Genomic DNA, 24,895 nt, shown 5'->3' on the forward strand with positions numbered 1-24,895 from the left:
CACATTCTCACACAGTCGAGCCCTGCCCTTCATATTATTTATGCATCCAGCTGAGTCGTTTCTTATTTTAATGTGCAGTGTGTGTTGATCTCTACTTCGCTCTTACAAGCCATCAAGAATGCATCATGTACTTTAACAATGTTCGATTGGCTCACATGGTACCAATCAACCGGGCTCTTGGCTGTTTGAGAGAGGTCAAATGCCAAACCTCAAACCTTTACAGCCGGCAATCTCTGCCACACTGGAATGCATAGTAAGCAACGCTCCGGCTTTCTGCGGAGGATGGAGGAGGTGGATGTGATCATGCGCTATGAACTAACTCAAAAATAAACTCAAATATGAGCTACACACGACATGCTTCACTGCACGTCTGGTGTTGTGTGTGAATGAAACAGCTGCTTTGCTGAAATGTTTATTCAAATCTAAAAAAGGCACATTTTAAAAGGCTTAAATCATCGCATGTAACGCTCATACGGCTTCAGATCAGCTCTGACAGATGACCGTTCCTGGTCATCCAGTGTGGACACACACCCGCAGGGATGACTGGGTAAAGGGTGACAGCAGGACTTGTGTTTATTTCAGGAAGGAGCTCAGATTTGGCTACAGACACGGCATGGCAGGCCGAACCAGGAACGCTGAAGTCGTCCTCTGGCACAGATGCGCTCTGGGGGAACGTGGTCAGGGCGCTGCTGGTGTCGGTCACGGTGGTGCTCGAGGGAGCAGAGTGGTCATTTTCAGCCTCTGTGGTGGCTGGACGGCGGGGAGAAAGTGGGGCAGAGGTGATGTCCGCTAGCTTGATGTGTAACGTCCTCAAGGTCACAGGAACGGACATGCACCTGAGACACAGTATTAAAAAAAAGACATAAATCCTTAAACTGCTGATTTTATGTTAAAGTCGATCCATTTTATACAACTGCATATCAAAACTATCTCAATCACGATCCAAGATGTTGATCCTACAGAAAGGAGTGAGGCCCAGAGCCACAATCCTCTTGGCTGTAAAGAAAGAAGTGGCAGACATGCGTGATGAGGCCGTACCTCATCATGACAGTGGAAATGTATTCAGCCAAAGAAGGATCCTCTATTCCCTCTCCGAACAAAGTGCAGCTAATCTGACGAGAATCACGTACGTTCACCAGCACTGTGGCAAAAAAAAAGAAAAAAGCACCAATTAGTCATTCAAGTTTCTATGTCATTATCTTAAAATTATACACCCCGCTGTCTAAAAAGATCCAAACCATTCGGGTAAATAAAGGCTATTGTCGCTGACTGTGAAAAGCTGACATTTCTCATGTGTCCAGGCTCTCAGCTCTGTCTGAACTAACACTTCTACCTCAGGAAACACATTGTAAAAGCTCACAAACGGCGAGGGAGTCAGCGTCAGGTCGGTGGAAGGTCACGGAAAAGCTGGTCTCAGACTCCGGAAGGACTTCGAAGTGGAGGTCACAAGCCGAACCTGACGTCAATAAAGCACCAGACACCCGATTAATGAAATATGTGCCAGCTTTGCATGCATGTCCAGTTTTAACAGTGATGTTAAAACTCCCCTACTCGTCCTGTCACGCTGTGAAGCGAAACAGCTCCCCAGCAGAGTGTTAAAGGCACACTGATGACGAAGCAGCTCCAGCAGGGCCGGGACATGGGCAGGGAGGGTGAAGGGAATCCTGTCCACTACAGTGCTTCTCTGGGCAGGCACCTCCCATGCAGCTCCAGGGAGAATATAACTGTGCCTCACACCACCAGGAAGAGGCTGCACAGAGCAGGCGTTCAATCACTTTACGTGGTGCACGTCATCCTAGGCTTGCAGAATAATAAAGCTTGGAATTACCTTCAGCATTGAGCTTAAAACAATGGTGTTGAATGTGCATACCAGTGTAAAAACAGCATCCTGCTCATCCATGGACTCCTCGCGGCTGCTTGCACTTTGTGAGCGGCTCATCAGAAGCTTGGGTAAGGGTGCCCACTGCAGGTCAACATCTGGTATGATCGCATCTATGAAATATCAGAGGGAGAGCAGGAGAGAGCATGCGACAGAGAGAATTTTTGAACACATTTCACACTATTTCTGGCATAAAGCTGCCTGACCTGTAATCTGTCTGAGCTTGTCCACAAAAGACACCGTCACTGGGACTGCTGGCTGCAGTCTGAGGAGGAAGCAGGCCGGCAGCATCTCGTGCGGCGCCTGACTCAGCGGCAGGAACGCAGGACAGCTGCCACAGGACGGAATTTCACTGTGCTGAAACACCGCCGGCGCTGACATTCACTGCGGGATGTAAAATAGATTATCCCGTTGAGTGAGACATTAAACAGCAACACGTTACCCCTGTGGATCCAGCTGTGGAGGCTGTGGGATCACCGACGCCATCTGAAGGTTGTGAGTCACGTCACTGACGCCTACAGTCACCTGGGCCGCCTGGACGACCGCGCCTGTCACTTCATCAAAAACAAGAGCTTCTCAGGAAGTCGTTAAGGCCCTTTATGCATTAACAGGTCTATTAGTGAAGCTTACGTGAATCTGAGGTGTTCATTTCATTAGTCGGGCTGATATAGAACTGGATAGTCAGAGGGCAATCTGAAATGATAAATTAAATATCAGCTGAAGAAAAGATGTACGCATAACTTGAGTTTTGGCCTCTTGGTACCTTCTTTTCCAGCAATCAGACACCCAACCCTGCCATTGTTAATCAAGTCCACTTTGGGGTCAGAGTCCTTCGGCTCCCTGAAAGCAGAAAAGCTGCTGATTCTGTTTGTTTTTGGGATGCAACAATCAATTTTCATTATCAATTAATCTTCTGAATGCCAATGAATCCAAGAACTTAAAGGGATCTCCCCAAATTTGCTATTTTATCCAAATTTTGTTTGCTATAAAACAGGCAGCAAGTCCTCATGTTTGAGAAGCAGGACCCAGAAAATATTTGGCTTCTTTGCTTGAAAAATGACTGAAATGAGCAGAAGCCGATTAATTCTGACAAATTAATTCGTCTCCTAATCGTCACAGCTCTTAACTGTAGAAGACGTTTCTGGACATCCTTGTTTTCATGTCACTTACCTCTGTAAATGTGATATTTGCTGCAAGTCTTTCCAGAGGCATTGCAGCGATGTGAGCAATTTTAATTTGACTTCACTGAAACAAAACAAATCCAAAAAAAAGAAAAAAAGACAAAAATAACAAAATGACTGCAGGAGGCCCAAAATTTTAAAAGGTTAAAAAGTATTTTAAGAGTAGGCACTTGTCTCCAGGGATGTTATAGCGGGTGGAGAGGCCTGCCAGCTTCACGGAGAACTCAGCAAAATTTTTTGACCTGTGCAAACCAAAAAAAAAAAAAATCCAAAGAAAACAGCACAATCAGCATCTGAAACTATGTATCTTAAGGTAATCATTTAAAAAGCACTGATACTTCATCTCTGTAGTTTAGGGGATTAACTGCCCTGCTGGTTGCAGGCTCAATGTCAACGTAGAAATTTACCATCGCTTACCTCAGCAGCTGGAGAAGGGACTCGCTGGGCTGCAAGACAATTTCATTTCATTATCGCTCACAGTAAAAGGAGGAGTAACGTGAGCAGCGCAGTCCACTTACAGCGGGGGATCCTCCATGTGGGGCCACCTTCACGTCCTCCACCCCGCCGCACGGCAGCAACACCACCTCCAGGTAGAACAGATCTGCCGTCAGGTAGCATGTGGCCTCAGTGATGTGAAAGCCCATTCTAGGCAGGATGGGATAAGGAAGGAGGTTTGTGCCGGTGCATTACACTCACACATATATAAAGAAAATTAAAGGGGCAACATCACAAGGCAACAATGTCAAAGAAAGAAAAACTCTACCCTTGTTGTTTAGCTATCAATTCCAGACGAGACTTCATGGTGTTCATGGAGGACACTGAAACAAGCAGACACTCACTTACTCACAGGCGAAGTGAAAGACATGCACCAAAATACATACAGAACTATTGGTATGTTGTTTGTTTACCATGAAACACTTGCTGGAGCCTTTCCAGGGATCTAACCAGCAGCTCACAGGGTTTGGATTCATCTCTGGATTTGTCCTATTGGGGGACAAAGGGAAGAAAAAGAAAACAAAGGAGTAGTTGTGTGGCTATGTCATCCTTGTGTAAAGCGTCCTTGGTCCTCTCGGCCCATCCCATAACACACAAACTGCATGACACCATTGCAAAGGGAAGTGTTGACATTTCTGTGTCGCACTTTTGGGAAGATTAGACTTTAAAAAGCAGGGAGGCTGCGACGCTGTTGCACCTGAGTGTGTGAAAACACATTAATCTCAGAACTTCTTTTTCTGGGGAAGTCTAATCCTGCAAAAGTCCTCTTCAGCATCACTGCTGGCAGGAAACCCAACGACTGGCCCCAGCTGCCTCATCCCTTTTGGACCACACATCACCTCAGACCACCATGTAATCAAGTTTACCAGACTCCAGAGACTGACCACTGCCAAGCTCCACTTTGTATTAATCCAGAAGTATTATCCACCCTGCTGCTCCACCCATGACAAATGCAGAGAAAACTAACACACCCTCTCATAGCCTCGGCATACAAGTCAGCACAGCAGTGCTAAACACACTTAAGAGCACTTTGCAGCTTTTTTTGTCGAGTGAAGACATCTGAATCGATGAAGCTTTGCACATTTGGACCACTAAACATGTCGCCAACTCGAGCATACGGAGCAGCTTACAAAGAACTGAGCACATGAGGTCAATCATTTGCAAAAGCAAATGCCTGAGGCCAAAAGACTGATCGCCTTGCCAAACAGGAGAGGTGTTAAGCAGAAACAAAGCCGCAGCCACAGGGCAACCCAAAAGACAATCAAGCAACTTGAAGTGAAGTGAAACCAAGCCACCATCAATGCACAGACTGCTGATCCGACAACAAAGACCTGTGTGTTGCAGGATGGATGATCTCATTCTCAGTGCATCACCACACCAGTTCCTGATTTGCAGCACATCATCATATTGGAGAAGCCTCCCCGAGAACAAGCTTAATAACTTTTCTGAAAGCAATCATCACTTTTCTCTGCACATAACTAATAAGGTTGCACACGTTGAACAGGGATTTGTCTTACCATGCATCTTCGAACGAGCTGAAATGTTTCGTTCCATGTCTTCTCTGCAAATTTCAAATGCAGGTCAGAGATGATGGACTTCGACTTCATCTCTAAAGCATAAAAAAGGGGGGAAATGTCAAAGTATTAAAACTTAAATGTATTTGTTGTAGCCTTTTCTTCCATTTTAGGCAACTTTAAAGTATATCATTGCAGTAAACAAGCATTTTTTTTAAATTATAAACAGTTACTGAAACAGTGTGTTTGCATCACATGACAAAAATGTATTCAGTCAGTTGTGTATTTTTAAATATTTTACATAAAAAAAACATTTAAACTAACATTACCTGACTCTGGAAGGTCTACTTGTCTCTTGCTGACTTGTCAATGTCCTCCTGAACAAACGTGTCAACGTTTAAACAGATGAGCCAATTAATCAATTACCTGTCATGAACTTAATCTGTATTTTACGTTCAACCAGGAAGCGAATGACTAACATAACTCAGAAATTAGGATTTATAACCGCAGGTATTGTTATTTGTGCGAAATGAATGTCACAGTCACATAAAAAGTAAAACAATGTTGTCTGGCTCTCCCAGGCGGGCGGGCGTTGTCAGACGGAGCCAAGCCCACAGGACGTGCAGTCAGTCTGCTGCCAACAGCTACCAGCCGAGTCTCTGGAGTTAGCTGGGGAGCTAGCCATGAGCTAACAAGCAGCTAGCTGAGCCTTTCCATTTTGCCACCATAATTCACCATTCGCCAAACGTCTTGCCGAGGTGAACACCCTTTAAACTACCGGTAGGTGATGTTATTCACACACATGCCGCTGCTGTAACTGTTGCTGCCGGTCGCGTTTGCCCTCTTTTTACGCTGCATCTGTGATTAGCTGCTTGTTATCGCTTGCTAGCCCTTTGCCTGTGTGGTCACCCTAGCTGGCTAGCGAGGAAGCAGCTGAGTTTGAAAGGATCGACCGAACATCTGTTGCTGGGTATCCGATTTTGAAGATTCGTCTTTTATGCGTTATGTGAGCCGCTGCCTTCATTTTGAACTCCCTTAAACGTTAATTTAACGTCCAGGCGACGTTAATCTGCTTGGTAGGTTAGTTAGCTTGTTAGCCACATCGCCCACTGTAGTCAACCTGCTAGCTAGTTTACCTGCAGTTGACATGTCACCAGCTAACTTGTTATTAAGTTAATGTGATTATTACAGTATTGCGCATCGTTATTTTACGATTTCAGCCGTCTGGTGTCGTAACTAAAGGGCGAAATTGTCACTTGCTCATCTAAGAGTATAGACCATCTATTATATTCTTGACGTGCCAGTGTTAGTAACGTTTTGGAGAAGCCAATTTCATGATGTGCGTTTGTTAAGCCCGTATGATGACACGTAATGACAGGCACACCTGATTTTGAGGTCATCATTTAAACCCTAATACTTATTACTGCGTCTCTATTCCCGCGTGTTGTTGTGTTATAAACGTTTCTTAAGGACTTTTAAGAAGCCTAAAATTACTAAAAGTATACATATGGATATATATGAGCATAATCTTTACTGACTTTGTGAGGAGATGTCTATTATTTTACTATGAGGTTTAAATTGTGAAGGTAAGAAGACATTTCCTTCAATACTAAATCTTAATATGGACTTGCAGTGCATGGACCCCTCTTGTTAATTTGTATAATGACCTATTGGCAGCGTTCCCATCTGTATCCCTCATCCCCAGAGGTGTGTGTGGGCCTGCAGTAGGAAAGAGCATTAGCACACACCTCAGGACATGCTGGTGTTCCCATAGTCTTCTTGGACAGTTCAGTCTGGGAAACTGACCGCTAAATCGCTTCGGCATGTGTCGAATTTTATCCACTCCTGTCAGAGTTTGGAAAATACTGCCAGATGTTACCCAGAAGCTTTTAAAAAGTTATATTTCTTTGCTAAATTGTTTCCCCAGGTTCCTCTTGGGTTAGTGGAATTTGCCTACTGTTTGTCACGGCGCGCTTTGCTCACCCGTATGTCACCGATCTTGCCACGAGTGATATTTTCCTGCAGGTTGCAAATGTGTTTACCATCCGGCATGTGAAATCTGGCTGCAGAATAGCATTGCATTGACAAGGTAGCTCTCGATTTGACATTATTCATATTTCTGGCAGACCTTCTCTTCTCTCAAAACTCTCTTATCCATGCAGATGTCTGAAAGGAAGAATTTCTCAACAAAGAAGTACAAAATAATGTTTTTGTTTCAATGACCCAAATAATTTCTGCGTAGTGTGTGAAGAAACGCTGAAGTGGGTCTAATTTTTCCAGTAATTAAATCTATTTTCTGTCTTTTTTTGTCATTACAAAGAAAAAAGAAGCAGTGCTCAAATGGCTTTATTCAGGGAAATTTCATCTTTCTGTGCTCACATAGCTGCAGGGTGGAGCGATAATGAAAATACTCATTATAAAGCAGTTTCTAATGCATCAATCTAGTGCCGGTGGTCATTACCACATTCATATTGCCGTAGTCTTAACTAGGCTCAGAGAACAATCCTCTGTACTACATCTGTAGTAATGGCAGTTTCTCCTGGCTTCTTTTTATTGCGATGAGACACAATGGCTTCGCAGTCTGGCTCCAGAAATGGAATCTAGAGCGTCGGAAACGATGATGAAACATCTTACGATCTCTCTTTTTCTCCCCAGGAATTATCATTCTGCACTTTGCTGCAGCTGGAATCCTCAGACTGACTCTTGCGGTTTTTCATTTCGCAACCGTCTCCCTCCACCTCCGGCTCCACGTTGAACTTCCTCCCTTTTACACTCGGATCCCTCAGCGCACAGAGCCATGGCAGCTGCTAAGCCAAAAGGGCAGAACTCTCTAGCCCTTCACAAAGTGATTATGGTGGGCAGCGGAGGAGTGGGGAAGTCAGCGCTCACCCTCCAGTTCATGTATGATGAGGTGAGCAACTTAGAGCACAGCAGTCAAGTAAAATTCACAAGTTGTTGAGGTAGGAACGTTTCTCTTTGTGGCGTCATGGGCAACCAAGTCGACCTCAGTTGTTAAGGCAAACTTCATTTTTGTCTCCTCGTAGTTTGTGGAAGACTACGAACCCACCAAAGCAGACAGCTACAGGAAGAAAGTGGTGCTGGACGGCGAGGAGGTCCAGATTGACATCCTTGACACGGCTGGACAGGAGGACTACGCAGCCATCCGGGATAACTACTTCCGTAGTGGCGAGGGTTTCCTCTGTGTGTTTTCCATCACAGAACTGGAATCATTTGCAGCAACAGTAGACTTCAGGTCCATAAACTTTTCATTTCCCCATCATAAGAATTTAAATGAAAGTATCTGTTAGGCTGGAGATGTGCTTGCTTTTTAACCACGCGTTCATGTCGACGGCGTTGTGAGCAGAGTTGTTCATGTACTTGTCCACGTACTTTGTGCGTCACTGGAGGTTTCCAAGTGAGGGAACCAGCTCAGGTGTCTGATGACAGGTGGTCAAAACGTGACATCAGCACCGTCCTCGCTCTGTTTTTCCAACGTTTTCCGCCTTGTCTCTACTTTTTTTTTTTTTTGCAGTTTCCCACGTCAACCTATAAAATTGTACTGATTTGTCTCCAGCCGTTTGGACAAGCATATTTGTCAGTGACACATCGTACAGATGAGGACAGTTGTGGACCTGGTGTGTCAGCTTGTCTTCAAAACTTTCCACCATTGTTGTCACTGCAGACATGTCTTCTGACCCCTGACCCTGTCACACCCCTGTACTCCCCCACACTCCCCCTGCTGTTCATGTGCATATTGCATCTTGTTACCATCTGAGGATGTGTGCAACAAACGGACGCAGGTTACAAGAGCCAGCCATCATGTGAACGCAAATTTAAAAGCAATATCTCAGGCTTCAGGTCTTTTCCTCCTGTTAAAATGTGTGAAAAATGTCTGACGTTTTGGAACATCATTAAAGGCCGTTGTACCTCACTGACATACTTGAAACAACTTTTAGCAAGCAGTAATCTGTCTGTTTGTATAATTCATGGCTGAGTGACGTTTCCTGTCTCACAGAGAGCAGATTCTGCGAGTGAAGGAGGACGAGAACGTGCCCTTTCTCTTGGTCGGGAACAAGTCGGACTTGGACGACCGACGGCAGGTCAGCGCAGACGAGGCGAAGGCACGCGCCGAGCAGTGGGGCGTGTGCTACGTGGAGACCTCTGCCAAAACCCGTGCCAATGTCGACAAGGTAGGCAAAGACAGGCATCCCGGGCTGAATACGTCTACGTTCTTGATATTGAGCAAACAGAGAAACGTGACCCCCCGCGCTCTTTTTGCTGTGTTTCAACAGGTGTTCTTCGACCTGATGAGAGAGATCCGGGCAAGGAAAATGGAGGACAGCAAAGAGAAGAACGGGAAGAAGAAAAGCAAAAGTTTGGCCAAGAGAATTAGAGAGAGATGCTGTATTTTATAGTGGTAAGAGAGAGCAGGATAGCTGCTTCTGTACATATACATTTCTCAGACTTTTGCATTTATTTTGTGCCCGTACCTGACCATGGCTAACGGGACATCTGACCGTGCGTCAGGGAGTAGTAAGGTGGCACTCCATACACCATTTATAGCTCTAACTTTTTATGTGCTGACACTCCAAATAATTTATGTACTCTCTCTCTCTCTCTCTCTCTCTCTCTCACTCTGACCACATTACAGAGTGTAATAAATGGATGGTGTTTTAATTTAGGCCTAAGCTTGACAAAGAGGCTGAGCCGTGAAACGTTACAAAACCTTTCATTGTAAAGTTTGGTGTGTATAATATATTCAGACAACTGTGCAGTTCAACGGAAAAGATGAAAAGGAAGGTGTCAGAGCCGAGGTTTGAACGGGGAAGATGTAACTGGAGTTTGGGTCGGAGATGGAAGCGGGCAGCGTAGTGTCAACCCAGAATTCATCAAGTGCCACCGAGAAGTGTACATTGCACTGGTGAATCTACGAAATATTTTAATTGAAAGATTGTCGCGTTAACTAAGTCAGAGCTGAAATTTGATGCCATTCCCATTTGTCGTTTTACGCCTCACTTTTACTACGTGGTTTTGAACACTTATTTTTATCTGTGAAGTCGGACTTTTCTTTTCTCCTCGAATCATATCGAGCGGCGTAAGATGAGCGCACTAACGTTTCCAGTTTCTTTCCCCTTCGCGTCACTTTGTTGAGTCCTCTCAAATGCACAAACGACATTGATCATTGCCCTTAAATCTGTGAGGGATTGTACACTTGAACTTTTTTCAAATCTAACATTTCAGAAATTTTACCTCGCTCGGCTAATGACGTTCATTGCCTTTGCTTTGTTTTTTGTTTCAAAGGAATCCCTGGTGCTCTGATAAAAGGCGATTCCGTGACACTACATCCTTTACATGCTGTCTTGAACGCATCTTAAAGTTGGTAAAATAAATAGCTTCCAGTCATGTAAAGATTTCTTTTGCCAATTTTACTTTTTTCTGGCTCAGACTTTTAATCACCAACCTTGTTTTCCCCTCTTTTTTCTACTTAAATGTATTTCTTAATATTAATTTAAGTGGGAATAAATTGAAGGGTAGATTCATTTTAGGGCATAAAATATGAAACAATTAATGCAGGCATGACAGAAATAAGGTGGTACCGGTCCAAAAAGGTTGCTGTCAGTCACCAAAGAAAAATGCTAGCTAGTACAAACAAGTGCCCACTTATTACTGGAAATGACAACTTGCTATAGTGAGCATGAAAAGTAAGCACTGCAGTGTTTGTGGCGAAGCTAAAGGGGAGCTTAAACAGTTTCAGTCTGAATGGCCTGGGAAAGAAACGCAGGGTTATGAGAGATTTAATAATTGATGTACAGTGCATCACTGTTGCCTCTGTCCATTGTGAATGTGAAGAACCCCTGAACCCTTCCCGTTCGCCTGTAACCGTAGGCTGCCGACGATGTGCAGGCTTTAGAGGTCATTGACATTCTGCTTTGTTTACCTTTGTGTCAGGCTACCCGGTGTTTTACAGCTGTAGTTAAATCTTAATGAATTCCCTCATCTGTTCATCTGATCTAGTGATACTTTCACTGGCAATTGAAGATTGAAGCAGTGTAAAAAAAAAAAAAAAAAAAAAAATTGGCAAAATGTGAAAGCTATACATGATTATAGACCAAAACACACTGTGAAATCTGACCCTCCATTCTCTTAGTTTCCCTTTATGACTGAGCCACTCAATTTTCTAACCACAAAGCTTATAACTTATTTAAGATAATTTATTATTTTGAGTTTTTAAAGACAACCGTCCGGACGTTGTTGCCACATTTCACTCTGATCCAGTTTAAGTCATTCAGCAGGAGAGTAAAAGTGTGTGAGCAGCAGCTGCTCACACACTTACACTGAAGGAGCTCCTCAGCCAATAGGAAGCCCAACGCTGGAGTCTATGCAAAAATGATTGTTGGAATTGCAAAGAGGAAGAGAACACGAGACTTGGAAACTATTCAAAACATTGTCAGTGTTAAGACTGAGAGGTAGAAGCATTTAAGCTGTTCAGAGGTCTGACCACAGCTCAGAAAACCCAACATCAGTCAAAGATTGTGAATCGTTTTGTATTTCAGAAATACTTAAAGGGCCAGTGTGCAGGATTTTTAGGGGATCTATGGGCAGAAATTTAACAGGCATGTTTTCATTAGTGTATAATCGCCTGAAGATAAGAATTGTTGTTCTCATTAGCTTAGAATGAGCTCTGGGAGCAGGTCCTCTTCTGCGGAGTCCGCCATGTTTCTACTATAGCCCAGAAGGGACAAATCAAACACTGGTTCAAGAGAGAGCCTTTTGCGTATTGAGCATCCAGTGTGTTTTCCTTAGACCAGGGGTGGGCAAACTGTTCCACAAAGGGCCGCTGTGGCTGCAGGTTTTCTTTCCAACCAATCAAGAGCTCACAGTTTGACCAATCAGCTGTCTGAAGAGTGAGATCAGTTGATTGAATGAGTCAAGTCTGGTGTGCTGCTGCTTGGTTGGAAAGAAGACCTGCAGCAACAGCGGCCCTTTGTGGAACAGTTTGCCCACCCCTGCCTTAGACGCTTGGACGGGAAGGTGGGGGGTTTCAGCTGGTTGCAACCTGCAACCTCACCACTAGATGCCACTAAGTCCTGCACACTGGGCCTTTCATGTTGTCTCGTTGATTCCCTCGAACACTAAAGAATCCCTGGCTTTGATTACAAGCTTCTTTTCTCTTTTGTCCTATATTTCAGTGTCTCCGTTGTACAAAAAGACAGTGATGCAAACGAATGCTGTGATATTTCTTCCGAACTGAAAAGCACACAGTAGAGAGACTTTAAAGATGGGAGGGTGAGATGGAATCTCTGAGGTGAATTTGCACCTGAAGCGTTAGCGCGCCATGGCATCAGAATGTTTGGGAAGTGGTTTGGGTCAATATGTTCTAAGGGCTAACCTCCAGTACACCGTACCACGACTGAAGCACCCCTGAAAGTTGAAGCGACGGGCACAGAAACTGACACAGTGTGAATCACAGTCTGTGAAGGCATCCCTTCCTCAGCTTCTAGCCATTACATTAGCTGCTGTGTCTTCGTCGTGGAGGATTGCAGAAGCTACTATAAAGTGACCACCATCGTGCTTGCTTACTCTTAACATTGGCTTAACACCGTGTAATTCTTGTTTCAGTGCTTTTCGGAAGCATACTCAATTATTCTACTTTTTCTCTTTGTCTTCACGTATAATTTAATCGACTTGATTGGCCAGACGTTTTCAGCGGGATTGAAGGGGTGATACTAAAACAGATATTTGTGTGAAAGCTATGAGCAGACTGTCCTACTGGGTATTCAAATAACCTGTTTTGCCTTTTATATAAATACCCTTGGAATAAAAAAAAAAGGTATCTATGTCTTTGATTGGATGGTTGTATGTATGCCATCAGTTAAATGTTTCCTTCATGTTTACTTATTTTGAACATAACCACTAATGTAGCCTATCTGTTTGTGAATGCAAGAGGTGACGCTTACATTTCAATTCATTTTTTGTGAGTTATTTGGAAATGGCAAATAAAGTGGATATTACTAATAATATTTTCCAAATGTATCCAGATGTTCTTTGCGGGAAGGTTGATGTCTTGGCCTGCATTGTTGTCTCATATCCCACCTGCAGACCCACCTGATTTTGATTTTGAACGCCGCAGGAACCGTGAATTTAAAGAATAGTTTACCGTTATTTACACTGTTGCAGCAGTGAGTCCAAGCACAGGCAGCCTGTCTCTGAGTTTGCAGTCACACTGTTTCTGTGTGCTGCATATATGGTCCTCCTACTGCGTGGTTATGCCAATATGTTGGAGGAGGACAACAGCAAGTATTGATTTACCATAGTACAGACGTGGATCTACTGCAGTTGCTGTATGTTGTTTCATAACCGTGGTACTTCAGTGTTGAAAACATGGCATTTATCACCCAAATTTAGGCTACTGGCAACGCTGTTTGATTGGGGAAGTCAGTATGTAATTGACAACATGCGCACAGCTTTAATATAAACTCATTTTATGATAATCCACATCATGTGAGGTGGGTTTTTAAAAATAGATGTAAAAGACAAACTGAAAGAGGAGGTGGGGGAGGAAACTTAGATTTGATCATTGTAGGTATTTCTCACAATATACAAATGCAATTTTCCTAAAATACTGAATGTCTTTCTCTGCAGTTTATAGTGTAGCAGAAGCACAGCAGCAGTGTTTTATGCGTTTTGTGTTTGAGAGAATTAAATCAGATAATTCCTGAATTAATGTCTAGGAAGCCAGTTTTCACACTGCCGACTATGTGGATCATTAAAAAGAAAAGACAACTTTTTGTCTAAATGTTTGTTTGGTGTTGTATTTTGAAGGTAGGGGTTTCCCTTGGCGGTGACGTAACCACTGATCGGGATTACGCATACGGGTATCATTGGTTGACACCGACGCACAAGGCCTGTAGTTTGAAAGCTGTCTGGGCCCAGGCGAGTAGCCACATTGCGAACAAAGTTACAATATTTTGAAATAAATTCAAGGAATTGCAGAGCCAACTTGCCCGGGAATACGTTTGCTTGTTTTGGACCATGCGGCGGTAGGAGGGGGCGACTACCCGGCAGGATACGTGGGAGCAGACGTGTTTTTGATAGCATTGTTTTATTGCATCTTGACTGAGTTGCATTGAACTCCACGCAAGGAGAAAAGAAAGCTAGTTGGCTAAGGTGCTAGCGGCTAGCTAGCTAGCTAGCTAGGTAGCGGCGGCTATTCAGGCAACTCGCGTGCTATTCACTTCCTTGTTGCACACTGAACTGTGATGGAAGGCGAGAAGAAGTTTGTGAGAGGGAGACGGAGTTTTTTACTTCCACTTTAACACCGTCTGGTCGATGGATGTACATGCTTGCACGAAGTGCAACATTTCCGAAGAACTGGATTTTAAATTTAGGAGCGCTTTGGGCCTGTGCTTTGACCATGAAATGGAATGTCTAGCTGGACACAGTTAGCTGCTGAAGGCTAACGTTAGCTGGCTAAAACCGACTACCATTAGCTTGCAAATCTGGGAGATGTCCGTCCTGGAGCACAATGGTTGAGTACAGACTGGCTCTATAACTAAACACCATATTGTGGATTTTATGTAACGGAATCTACAGGCACCAAGTGTCATGAATCGTCTGGGGTAACTCACTTTTTCTGGAACCTCAAACGAACTAGCTTTGTAATGCTAATGTTAAGCTTGTGATTTAGCTAGCTAGCTGGCTGGCAGTCTAATTGTGAATTTGCTGTTACGTTAGCTAACTAGCCTGTTACAAAGCTAGCCCAATGTTGTGTTCCACGACACAACAAGGAACATAGAGTAGGTTAAGTATATATTATAAAGATAATTCTCAACGTGGCTATAGCATTTATTTTGGAGATAAATGCCTAATTCAGAGGTGCTTCGCGAGGGTCGGGGACGGAGCCCCTCTGCACAGAGAAATGCTAACAGGCAGGACAGGCGTAGTAAACCAGGCAGCGGTGCTGCTCAACGAGACAGACACCGTGAGAAGAGGCGATCATCGGTTTCTAGGAGAAAGAAACGCAGGCAGGCCAAGGAAAGAGACTTATGGCATACCGGTACAACAGGAGATCCCGACAATGACCGAAAAAGCACTTTTGAAAAAGAGGCTGAACTTCGGACATTGGTAGAGTATGATGACGTGAGCTCCCAATCAGAGCGATTTTCTGGGAGCCCCTCTCCTAAACTTGACCCCCGTGCTGACAGGCTCTCAGTAGACCGACTCAGTGATGTTGACTTTGGTGACTATAACGGACCAGTATCCCCAAACAGAAGCCATCCGAGAGACAGGGAAGGAGTATGCATTGGCAAGGATGAACAAACAAGAGGACCATCAGAGAGGAGCAAGCAGGAGAAGGAGCTAGGCAGGAAAAAGGACCGCCAGAGCCGTGAGAGAGACTCCTCAAAGGCTAGGAGTGGAGGTAGTCTCAGTGGCTCTAAAAATCACAGAGACACTACAAGGAGCAGTGACAGAAATGGTAAAAAGACATCTACATCTCAGTCCTCGCAATCTGCGGAAAAGAGGGATTCAAAAAGACACAGAAGTAAAACAAGATCTGATAAAGAGCCCCCATCTGCATACAGAGATGCTCCACAATCTTACAGAGATGACCGTGAAGACCTCAGGGCATACAGGAGAAGTCCTGGTTTCAAAGCAGAAAGTCCCTATGGGACATCATATTCATATAGCTACCAGTCTCCTGGTGGTTATACCCAGCTAATATCGAGAAGAAGTCCAACGTACGGGAGTAAAAGACTCTCTCCCAGTTCCACATATTACAGTCGGGATGTAGATGTGTATGGGGCGTATGGCATGCCAAAGTCACCCAGTTCATACTCCAGCAACAAAAGGAAGCGGTCCCCCGTGAGCCCAGCGAACTGGCGCAGGTCCCCAAGTTATGGTCGACACAGTCCATATGAACAAGGAGAGTTTGGTTCAAGTCCTTATGGAAACCGCAGGAGATCACGGAGTCCATACAGAAAGTCTCTGAGCCCAAGTCCAGATGTCAGGTGAGTTCTTCTAAAGCTACCACCAGGATGATGTGTGTTTCAATTGTCGGCTGTATGGTAGTTGTGTGGTGGATTAATAAGATGGTTTATAATAGGCAAGCTGCTTCATGTCTGATAGTGTAGGTTTATGTTGGAAATTTTTATCTTGATAAAATATTTATTACCAAATTCAATAAACAAAAAAGTTGGGCATTGATTGTCTGTAACATTGGTTTTAAGTTTTCACACTTTGAAATAATTGTGCAACCAAGAGGGCAAAGTTTTAACGGTTGTATTTATGAAGGCCTCACGTTTTCTTTCAATATTTGCTGCCTTTCTTTCCCAAAGGTCCAGCATGTGACATTGTGTAATTTGTAGAAACACTTTCACAACTCGCTTTCTTTGCTTTTACGTTTCTGTTCATGGCGCGGCTTTCCTCAAATTTACACATCCTCTAGTTTTTTTTATCTCATGCAAGTCAATACAACTGTACACAAAGTTTGTAATATAATGTAAAAGCATTATCTAAGAAGGTCTCCACGTTGCTTTCCTTCCAGGCGATCTGCTAGGTCACGTAGCAGAAGTCCGTATTCATCCTCAAGGCATTCACGTTCTCGCAGCCGTCACCGCCACTCTCGCTCCCGCAGTCGCCCCTCTAGCCTCTCACCGAGCACGCTCACCTTCAAAACCAGTCTTGCTGCTGAACTCAGTAAGCAGAAAAAGGCTAAAGCTGCAGAAGCAGCTGCCAAGGCCAAGAACTCCAGCAACACATCTACTCCAACCAAGGGTTCCTCATCTGCTCACCAGCCCAGCCCCAAGTCCAATCACTCATCCAGAAAGGGTCGCCCTCCCTCCCCTCCACAACCGGAGAAAGGCCCTAGAACCCCCACATCAAGCCAGCCTCAGTCCCCCTCCGACAAGTCATCCAAGAGGACCACTGACCACCAGACCAGCAGGGACAGAGAGGGAAAGGGGAAAGATGACTCTGTGCATCGGGATAAAAGGAAAGCACCAGCATCCGGACAGAGCAAAGACAAGGAGCGAGCCGCTGGTCCACTCAACTCAGCTCCGTCATCCCTACCATTGCCCCAAACACTTATTGAGCACACGGAGAAAGGAGAAAGGTATGGGTGTGTTCCTGTGCTGATTGAGCATAATTTTTATGCACCGTTACACTTCTGCTTATTTCCTACATTTTCCTACACAGCTTGAAGGACAGCTCGCTCTCAGGGAAGAAGAAGTCAGAGAGAAAGGCACGTCAGCTTCTTACCGACCTGCCTCTGCCCCCTGAACTTCTTGGTGGCACATCCTCCCCGCACAGCCCGCCTGAAGATAAAAAGTCACAAACGCTTCGCCGAAGACCTAAGTATGTTACCATGTATTTAGAGGGCCACGTTGTCTTTTCTTCTGCCTTAGTTTGCTGTATATTCACTTTGCTTCCATTGAAATAATTTCTTTTTATTCCTAGAATCTGTGGCCCAAGATACGGTGAGATTAAGGAAACTGAGATAGATTGGGGCAAACGCTGCGTGGACAAGTTTGAGATCATTGGAATCACGGGAGAAGGCACCTATGGTCAGGTGTACAAGGCTAAAGACAAAGACACTGGTGAGTATTTCGAAGTGTTTATTCATAAACCCTCATCAACAGTGTTCTTTACAGGTGAAATAAGAGAGGTGGTGGTGATAATCTCCTGTTTTAACACTCTTCTTGTGTCTCACAGCTGAAATGGTGGCACTGAAGAAGGTTCGACTGGACAACGAAAAGGAGGGCTTCCCAATCACAGCCATCAGAGAGATTAAGATTTTGCGACAATTGAACCACAAGAGCATCATAAACATGAAGGAGATCGTCACAGACAAGGAAGACGCTCTAGATTTCAAGAACGATAAAGGTACGTTACGTTTTTGGTTGCACTGGCTCCATGATCCCGCCACACAACATTGATTTATTTAATCAGCGATCTTTTACGGTGACTAAACCTTCATTCTTTCATCTCAGGTGCTTTCTATCTTGTATTCGAATACATGGACCATGACCTGATGGGTTTGCTCGAGTCTGGCCTGGTCCATTTCAACGAGAGCCACATCAAGTCTTTCATGCGACAGTTGCTGGAGGGCCTCGATTACTGCCACAAGAAGAACTTTCTGCACAGAGACATCAAGTGCTCGAATATTCTGCTCAATAACAAGTGAGTCCTCACTATCACAGGATGAACAGTTTTTATGTTTATGTAGTCGCACCCTTTTTCCCCCAACTTCATGTAATCTGTTGTTTCCCTCCTAATCAGAGGTCAAATAAAGCTCGCAGACTTTGGTCTTGCTCGGCTGTATAACTCTGAAGAGAGGTGAGCTGCCGATGTTCTTTGCAGATATAAACCACACCCGTTAATTTTCATAATTACACTCACTGTTTTGTGTGTGATAATAAGACACAACATGCCCTCTTCTCTTCTGTTCTCACCTTCAGTCGTCCGTACACCAATAAAGTGATTACACTGTGGTACCGTCCCCCAGAGTTACTTCTGGGAGAAGAGAGGTACACGCCAGCTATTGATGTGTGGAGCTGTGGGTAAGAGCACGCCTGAGGTTTACTTGATTATCAATCCAGTTAATATTTTTTTTCGTCAATGTTATGATGAATTGTTTCTTGGTTTGTCCGTCACAGATGCATTCTTGGAGAACTGTTCACAAAGAAACCAATTTTTCAAGCTAATCAGGAGCTTGCCCAGTTAGAGCTTATCAGGTAAGCTTTGGCAAAACTTTCAAAAATGTTGAAAATTTAGATTTAGTCCTGAACCTGACTGATTCCCACACAGTGGTGCACCCGTGTCAGCCAGAAACATATACCAAGAATGGGTTTCCGCTCTCTGAAACAGGAAGAGAAAGCGTTCAGTCGTCTCTGTTGACTATAGGCTACGCAGCTATAAGATGTGTTTTGATTAACAGGCCTCACTTCTTCTGTCATGGCTGCCTTTGTTAGAGGAAATGCGAAGGTGGTGATTAATTCTGTGGAGGCAGTCCGCCTCTGCTGTGAAAAACTCTGAATCTTTCTGTGCTGTGGAATAAGATGGAAAAAAAACACAACTGCATCTTCTCACGCTGTCATTTACTCTCGTTTCCTCACTTTATTTAATCGCTTACAGTTTTGGTGGGAGAGGGAGGAGAGAAAATAGGCTCTAGTGAAGGCAGATGTGACGGCCTTTAACGAAACGAGTTAGGCCTGTTCTCTGGGTGTTGTCAGAAGCCATTGTGGTTCATAGAGTTCACCGCCATTGATTGATATGTCCATACATTGCTGCGCTCTGCCTAAACAAATAAATTTCTGTCTTTTAGCCGAATATGTGGCAGCCCGTGCCCTGCTGTCTGGCCAGATGTCATAAAACTTCCCTTCTTCAACACCATGAAACCAAAGAAACAGTACAGGAGACGGCTAAGAGAGGAGTTTGCTTTGTAAGTTAATATGTATGATTTCTAATTGAATATTTAAGGATTGGCCTCCCGAGCCATGCATTATACTGAAATCTTGTGTTTCTGCTGTTCAGCATCCCTCCGTCTGCCCTGGACCTGTTTGACCACATGTTAAACTTGGACCCCAGCAAACGCTGCACAGCTGAACAAGCGTTAGGCAGCGAGTTCCTCAAGGATGTGGACCCAGACAAGATGCCCCCACCAGAGTACGTTTTGCATCATGCGACATGCTTATCACCAGGATTACAACATTCCTCATGTTTCCTCGCCATGTTTAACCCTCTCCATCTCTCCAGTCTCCCTCTGTGGCAGGACTGTCATGAGCTGTGGAGTAAGAAACGTCGGCGACAGAAGCAGATACCAGAGGAGCTGGCGGCCCCCAAGGCGCCACGTAAAGAGCTGGGCCTTGACGACAGTCGCAGCAACACTCCCCAGGGGTTCCCTGCTCCTGGGGGTATCAAAGCCCAGAATGCAGCAGCTTCTGTACTACTGGGTGAGTTTAACTACTATTTGTATTTGTGCTGTGTAGTTATTAGACTGTCAGTCACTGGTGACAGACTTTGAATTGTAGGTACCTGTATGAGAGGTACTGCGCATCATGATTTGAGTAGGATGCAAATATCCAAAATACGTACAACTGGTGTACATGAGAAATGGTTAACTGTGTGTATGTTGCAGGTTGAAGCATATCTGTAACCCTCTAACTCTTACAGTCAATCTATTCCTCCCATATCCTCTGAAGGTTATGAGAAGACGTGTGCATAGACTGCACACTCGACCACACTGAACTCTGTTTGACCTTGTTCTCGCGATGAATCATCTTTGACTTGTCGAACGTGTTTTCATTTTTACGTCCATTTCACGTGATAGTGAATGTTATAGCTCGTTGTGACATGCAGGACCTTTTTCCGTGATAAAATGTTTTTAACTGGACATTCCCAGTCTGTGAAAGCTCCAGAAGAAGCCAGGAAATTAACCTTAACTTGCAAATATGTCACCCCAGAAATGTGTTCCCAAGCTGAAGAATGAAACCTCCATGCTCTGGTTGGTTTTCTGTCTTTTTACAGACCCAAAGGGTCCAAACTCTCAGTTAACCCAGGAGCAGCTGGCGGTCCTCTTGAACTTCCTCGGTCAGCCCACGAGTGCCGTCAACACGGCCCAGTTTGTCCAGTCCATGAGCTCGAAGGTCAATCAGGAAACACTGCAGCAGCTCTCCAAAGCCCTAGCTCCCACTGACCCAGCTGAGCCTCCTCCTCAGCCTGCACCCACCAAGCCCCCCCAGCCCGCCGCTCCTGCAGGAGTGCCCCGTACACCCCCAATGCCCAAGCCTCCCTCGCCGCCCATGTCTGCGCCGCCGGGTATTCCAGAAGGAGAAGCAGCAGCGGCCACACAGACAGCCATGACGATGCTGCTGGCTCAGCTCCTCCAGGCTCAGCAGGGTCAGAGGCAGGAACCGAGTGACGGTGGAGAAGGAGCAGAGAGTACCGTCCCTGCAGGAGGAGCGCCAGGGGGGCAGCCTCCACCTCCAGAGGCCAAACAGCCTCCAGAGCCCAGCCCCGTCTCGCCAGGTAACCTTCGTTTGTTAATCTCTTCAGTGAGACAGCTGAGGAAATGCAAGCGAAGAAATGTTTTTCAGTTTATAACTGTGTAAATAAAACAATAAGAGATAAATTCAATACCTAATACAACGCTGTAATTTCTGTCTTTCAGTGTCTGAAGTTGGTGGAGTGTCCATCCTGCCCCCAGACCAGAGACCACCTGAGCCTCCAGAGCCTCCTCCACATGCTGACCTGGACTACCGCCAGCCCCCGCCTGAACCCAAGACTGGCCACGCTCCCCCAATTGCCTCTGCAGGTGGAAGCGATGGAGGGAGACCCCCGGAGCCAGACTACCCACCTCTCCCCACTGCAGAGGGGTCTGGATATGGGGGAGACTACAGCCATCCACCCCCTCCGCCCTTCACTCCTGCAGGGTTTGGGGACGGCTACATGGGTCACATGTTGGGTGGAGGCCTGCCACCTCACGCTCTGAGAGAAGTGTTTAGTGGACCAGGCCAGGCTGCTGGCTCCTCGTCTACTGCGGGCGTTCTGGCCCCGGCCCACCCAGACCCCTTCCCTCCTGGTGCTGGGGCCACTGGGCCCAGCAGCATGGTGTTCACTGGGGACAAGGACCACCGTTTTAAGTACAATCACAGCCCCTTACCTGTGGAGGGACAGCCTAACCCCAGTGCTATCCACCTGTACAACCACGCCATGGCGAGAAAGGATGGCGTACCTCCTCCCCCACCCATCCCAGCACCAGGACAACCCTGGGGCTCCCCCTCCCAAGTCGGGGCTCCACCACTACCCCTCGGCTTTGTCCCACATGTGAACTCGACAGCAACAATCAGAGGACGGGGCCTGCCTTTCTGAAAGACTGGAAATGCAAAGTTTTTGTGACGGTGGACAAAAAGGCTCGCAGACTCAGTTTTGAGCCTGAAGCCTCTCAGGCCAGATCAGACGGATCTGGAGATGCACACTCAGTTTGTAATAACTTAAATCTGTGTAAGGCATTGTATTCCTCCTCAATCTGGAATGTGGAGTATGTTGCAGAAGGACAGCTGAATAACACCGGAGGAGCTTTTCTTGCTCATACCATTTTCATATTTTTTTGTAATCTATTCTGCTGTCTTTTAAATTAAACTTTTACCTTTTTTGAGTGTACATTTATCAGGCTGGGTAAATTTTAAACCTCTACCTTAGCCTTTCTGTAATTGCTCCAGGGCAAAGTAGTATTAATGTTTTGCACTACTGACTGAAGTAGGCGGAAACTATTTTAGCTATGAAAGGAAATGGATGATGTGCTTTGTCTGCACAATTAGGAATATGACCAGTAATGTAGTGTCCTCTTTTTTATGGCCATGATTATGTTGAAACAATGATGGCTCAGTTGAATGGGTTGATGGCTTAGGTATCAGCACAGGGAGCTATTTGAGGAAAAGGACTGTTAGTTCCAGAGAGACTGGTAGCACTTGGACGACTGCAGCAAATCTGATGGGACATCATGCAGAAAGGCTGTTTTCACTTTAAATTCCACATGCCTTTTTGCCAATAGGTGTTGTAAAACCACGAGCAAAACAAAAACACATAACCCAGAAGTTCAGTTCAGAAAGGAAACAATGTCTTTTTTTTTGTACTAAAATGATTTTGTCCCCCTTCCTTCTCCTTTGGCAAATGTTTATTAAAGAAATGCCAACAACGCATCATCGTCTGCTTAATTACTGCAAGGATTGTTCTCAGCTACGTTTGTTTTACTCTTACTGGTGGATGTGCTGACTTCACACACCACTGGATGGCAGTGTCACGTCAAGCTTCACCACACTCTCGCTGGCCTGCAGTGTGCTGTCATTCCAGCACATGAGTATGGTTTCTGTGATGCACACTGACATTCAGTGCTGCGACTGTAGGCAAATGTACTCGCTTGACAGTCCCACCCGACCTTAGCAGCCATGATTACCGCCAACATGCACGCCATTCATAAGGTGACAAACTCCTTGAGAAAGCCAGTATAACGTAAATGGACATTTTGGTTGTATTTGTGGCACGAAAACCTTTATCTTGAGATAAAAAAGATGCTGCTGTGTCTCCCTTGAAAGCCTCAGCAATGCTGACCTGGCAAAGGAGATAGCGGCGCACGTCACGTTTCAGACAACTAAGACAACCTCGAACAGCGATACGGAGCAGCGCGACTGTCAGGAAAGAAAGCGAATGTTCCAGTAGCTGACAGCTCCCGGTGGGCTCCATCTTCAAGCACTTGAACCCACGCTTTGAACTTAATGGAAAACAGTTTTTCAGAGATCACAGACCAGTCCCCTTCAATGCTCCCTCATAATGCCAGCTTTGATATGAATGTCTCTGGATGGCAGTGGACCTTTTTGCACATCAAGTTCACATGAAATTTTCCAGTGCTGAAGAAACGCTGCCTGTTTTATAAGTTTATCCGTAAGAACAGCTTGTAAGCTACACCAACACATACCCAGATACAGGTAAAACATTATTTCAAAGGTGGAAATTCAACTCCTTTCCCATCAGTTTCAGTTGAATCCCTTTTTAAAAGCTCCACATCCTCAAGACACTTAATTATGCCACATTCAGTAGGATCCAAGGGCAAGGACTTGTACTCTAAATATTCAAATGCCAGGGATTTCCATTTAAACAGACATTTAAGGCTGCTTAACTGACCTTAAATGCTATAACACACTACATAGGGCAGTGGATTTATAACAAACCTGACGCACAAACCATACTGGAGGCACCAATGGCGGAGGCGTCGTCCATTGAAGAAATTCTGCATGCAGCTGAACAAAGAGACACACGTCTGTCGTTTGTCTTACCCATCGTATCCACATCTGAATTTACCCCACGTCACATCGCTGGTGATGAAAAAGTGATTATCTCAGAGGGGTTCCGTTCTGCAAAGCTAATTCAGAACGTGGATGGCAGCTAGTCTGTGATTAATATGGCGTGGATGATGGATTGCTGAAAATTTACGGTAGCCTCAGTGAGGCCGGTGGCATCATATGTTTTTTTGTGCGAGCGAGTGAAACAAGTACAATTTAAAGGGAAGATGAGGAGGAGACAGGAAAGGTAACCACAGCACTCTTCACATTTTGGTAAATCTATATTTAAGTAGGGCTTTAATCAAGCTTTTAAAAGAAAAAAAACTACTTTCTATTAGAAAGTTTCTAATAGTGTCACACTGAGGAAAAAAAACATGGCACTTAGCCTACCCGTGGACGTGATTTGGCCTTTCAGGTCATGTTTAACTTGAAAGTCCAGTGTGTGAGATTTAGGCATATTTGGCAGAATAGGGCAGAAATAGAATATAATGCTTGTTTTTGCCATTACCAGTTGAAAAACCACTCACTGTCTACCCATAATCACCCAGAATACAACCAACATTAGGCTTTTAAACTCTCACACGATGATGAGCAGCCGGCTAACTTAGCTCAGAATAAAAACAGGGGAAACAGTCCGTAGAGGATAAAATTTGCTAAATTAACGTGTTATATCTTGTTTGTTATATCCATACAAAAATATAAGAGTAAAAAGTTTGGACAAAGCCAGGCTAGCTGTTCCTCCTTTTCCAGTTTTTGTACCAAGCTAAGCTAACCGGCTGCTAGCGCTAGTTGTAGCTAGTGGTATCAATCTTCTCTTCAGCGAGAAAGCAAATAAGCATATTTTCCCAAATTATTCCTTTAATTGAAGCCATATGATGTTATTTTCATGGCTGCGGCATTCAAGTAATTGGAAATATTCGATTTATGCATAATTTCAGGCACATTTCCACCAAATTTCCCCAAACCGCTCGTGTTTCAAATAGACTTCCG

General features: G+C 44.9%; 3 protein-coding genes across 3 annotated transcripts; 2 read left to right on the plus strand and 1 right to left on the minus strand.

Annotated features, from left to right (window-relative positions):
- Positions 1–402: 402 nt before the first annotated feature.
- On the minus strand, positions 403–6,425 carry med1l (mediator complex subunit 1-like). The gene is made up of 17 exons (XM_070985774.1): positions 5,399–6,425; positions 5,073–5,164; positions 3,969–4,044; positions 3,824–3,878; positions 3,579–3,705; positions 3,478–3,506; positions 3,231–3,302; positions 3,050–3,124; positions 2,643–2,719; positions 2,510–2,572; positions 2,322–2,433; positions 2,086–2,210; positions 1,871–1,992; positions 1,552–1,750; positions 1,361–1,456; positions 1,039–1,141; positions 403–836 (listed from the first exon to the last, which is right to left on the minus strand). Exons 2-17 carry the CDS (start codon positions 5,160–5,162, stop codon positions 479–481), a joined length of 1,779 nt encoding a protein of 592 aa, XP_070841875.1. The 5' UTR covers positions 5,163–5,164; positions 5,399–6,425; the 3' UTR covers positions 403–478.
- On the plus strand, positions 5,668–13,090 carry ralaa (v-ral simian leukemia viral oncogene homolog Aa (ras related)). The gene is made up of 5 exons (XM_070985773.1): positions 5,668–5,849; positions 7,725–7,980; positions 8,114–8,322; positions 9,085–9,259; positions 9,362–13,090. Exons 2-5 carry the CDS (start codon positions 7,867–7,869, stop codon positions 9,482–9,484), a joined length of 621 nt encoding a protein of 206 aa, XP_070841874.1. The 5' UTR covers positions 5,668–5,849; positions 7,725–7,866; the 3' UTR covers positions 9,485–13,090.
- Positions 13,091–13,979: 889 nt separating this feature from the next.
- Positions 13,980–22,767, plus strand: cdk13 (cyclin dependent kinase 13). Its single transcript, XM_070985767.1, has 14 exons — positions 13,980–16,078; positions 16,615–17,181; positions 17,265–17,423; positions 17,526–17,665; positions 17,781–17,951; positions 18,059–18,248; positions 18,348–18,404; positions 18,527–18,628; positions 18,725–18,802; positions 19,393–19,509; positions 19,602–19,733; positions 19,824–20,020; positions 20,595–21,095; positions 21,238–22,767. Exons 1-14 carry the CDS (start codon positions 14,931–14,933, stop codon positions 21,936–21,938), a joined length of 4,260 nt encoding a protein of 1,419 aa, XP_070841868.1. The 5' UTR covers positions 13,980–14,930; the 3' UTR covers positions 21,939–22,767.
- The last annotated feature ends 2,128 nt before the right edge of the window (positions 22,768–24,895 follow it).

The sequence above is a fragment of the Chaetodon trifascialis genome, chromosome 18 (assembly GCF_039877785.1).
Source record: "Chaetodon trifascialis isolate fChaTrf1 chromosome 18, fChaTrf1.hap1, whole genome shotgun sequence".
Taxonomy (NCBI): Eukaryota; Metazoa; Chordata; class Actinopteri; order Chaetodontiformes; family Chaetodontidae; genus Chaetodon; species Chaetodon trifascialis.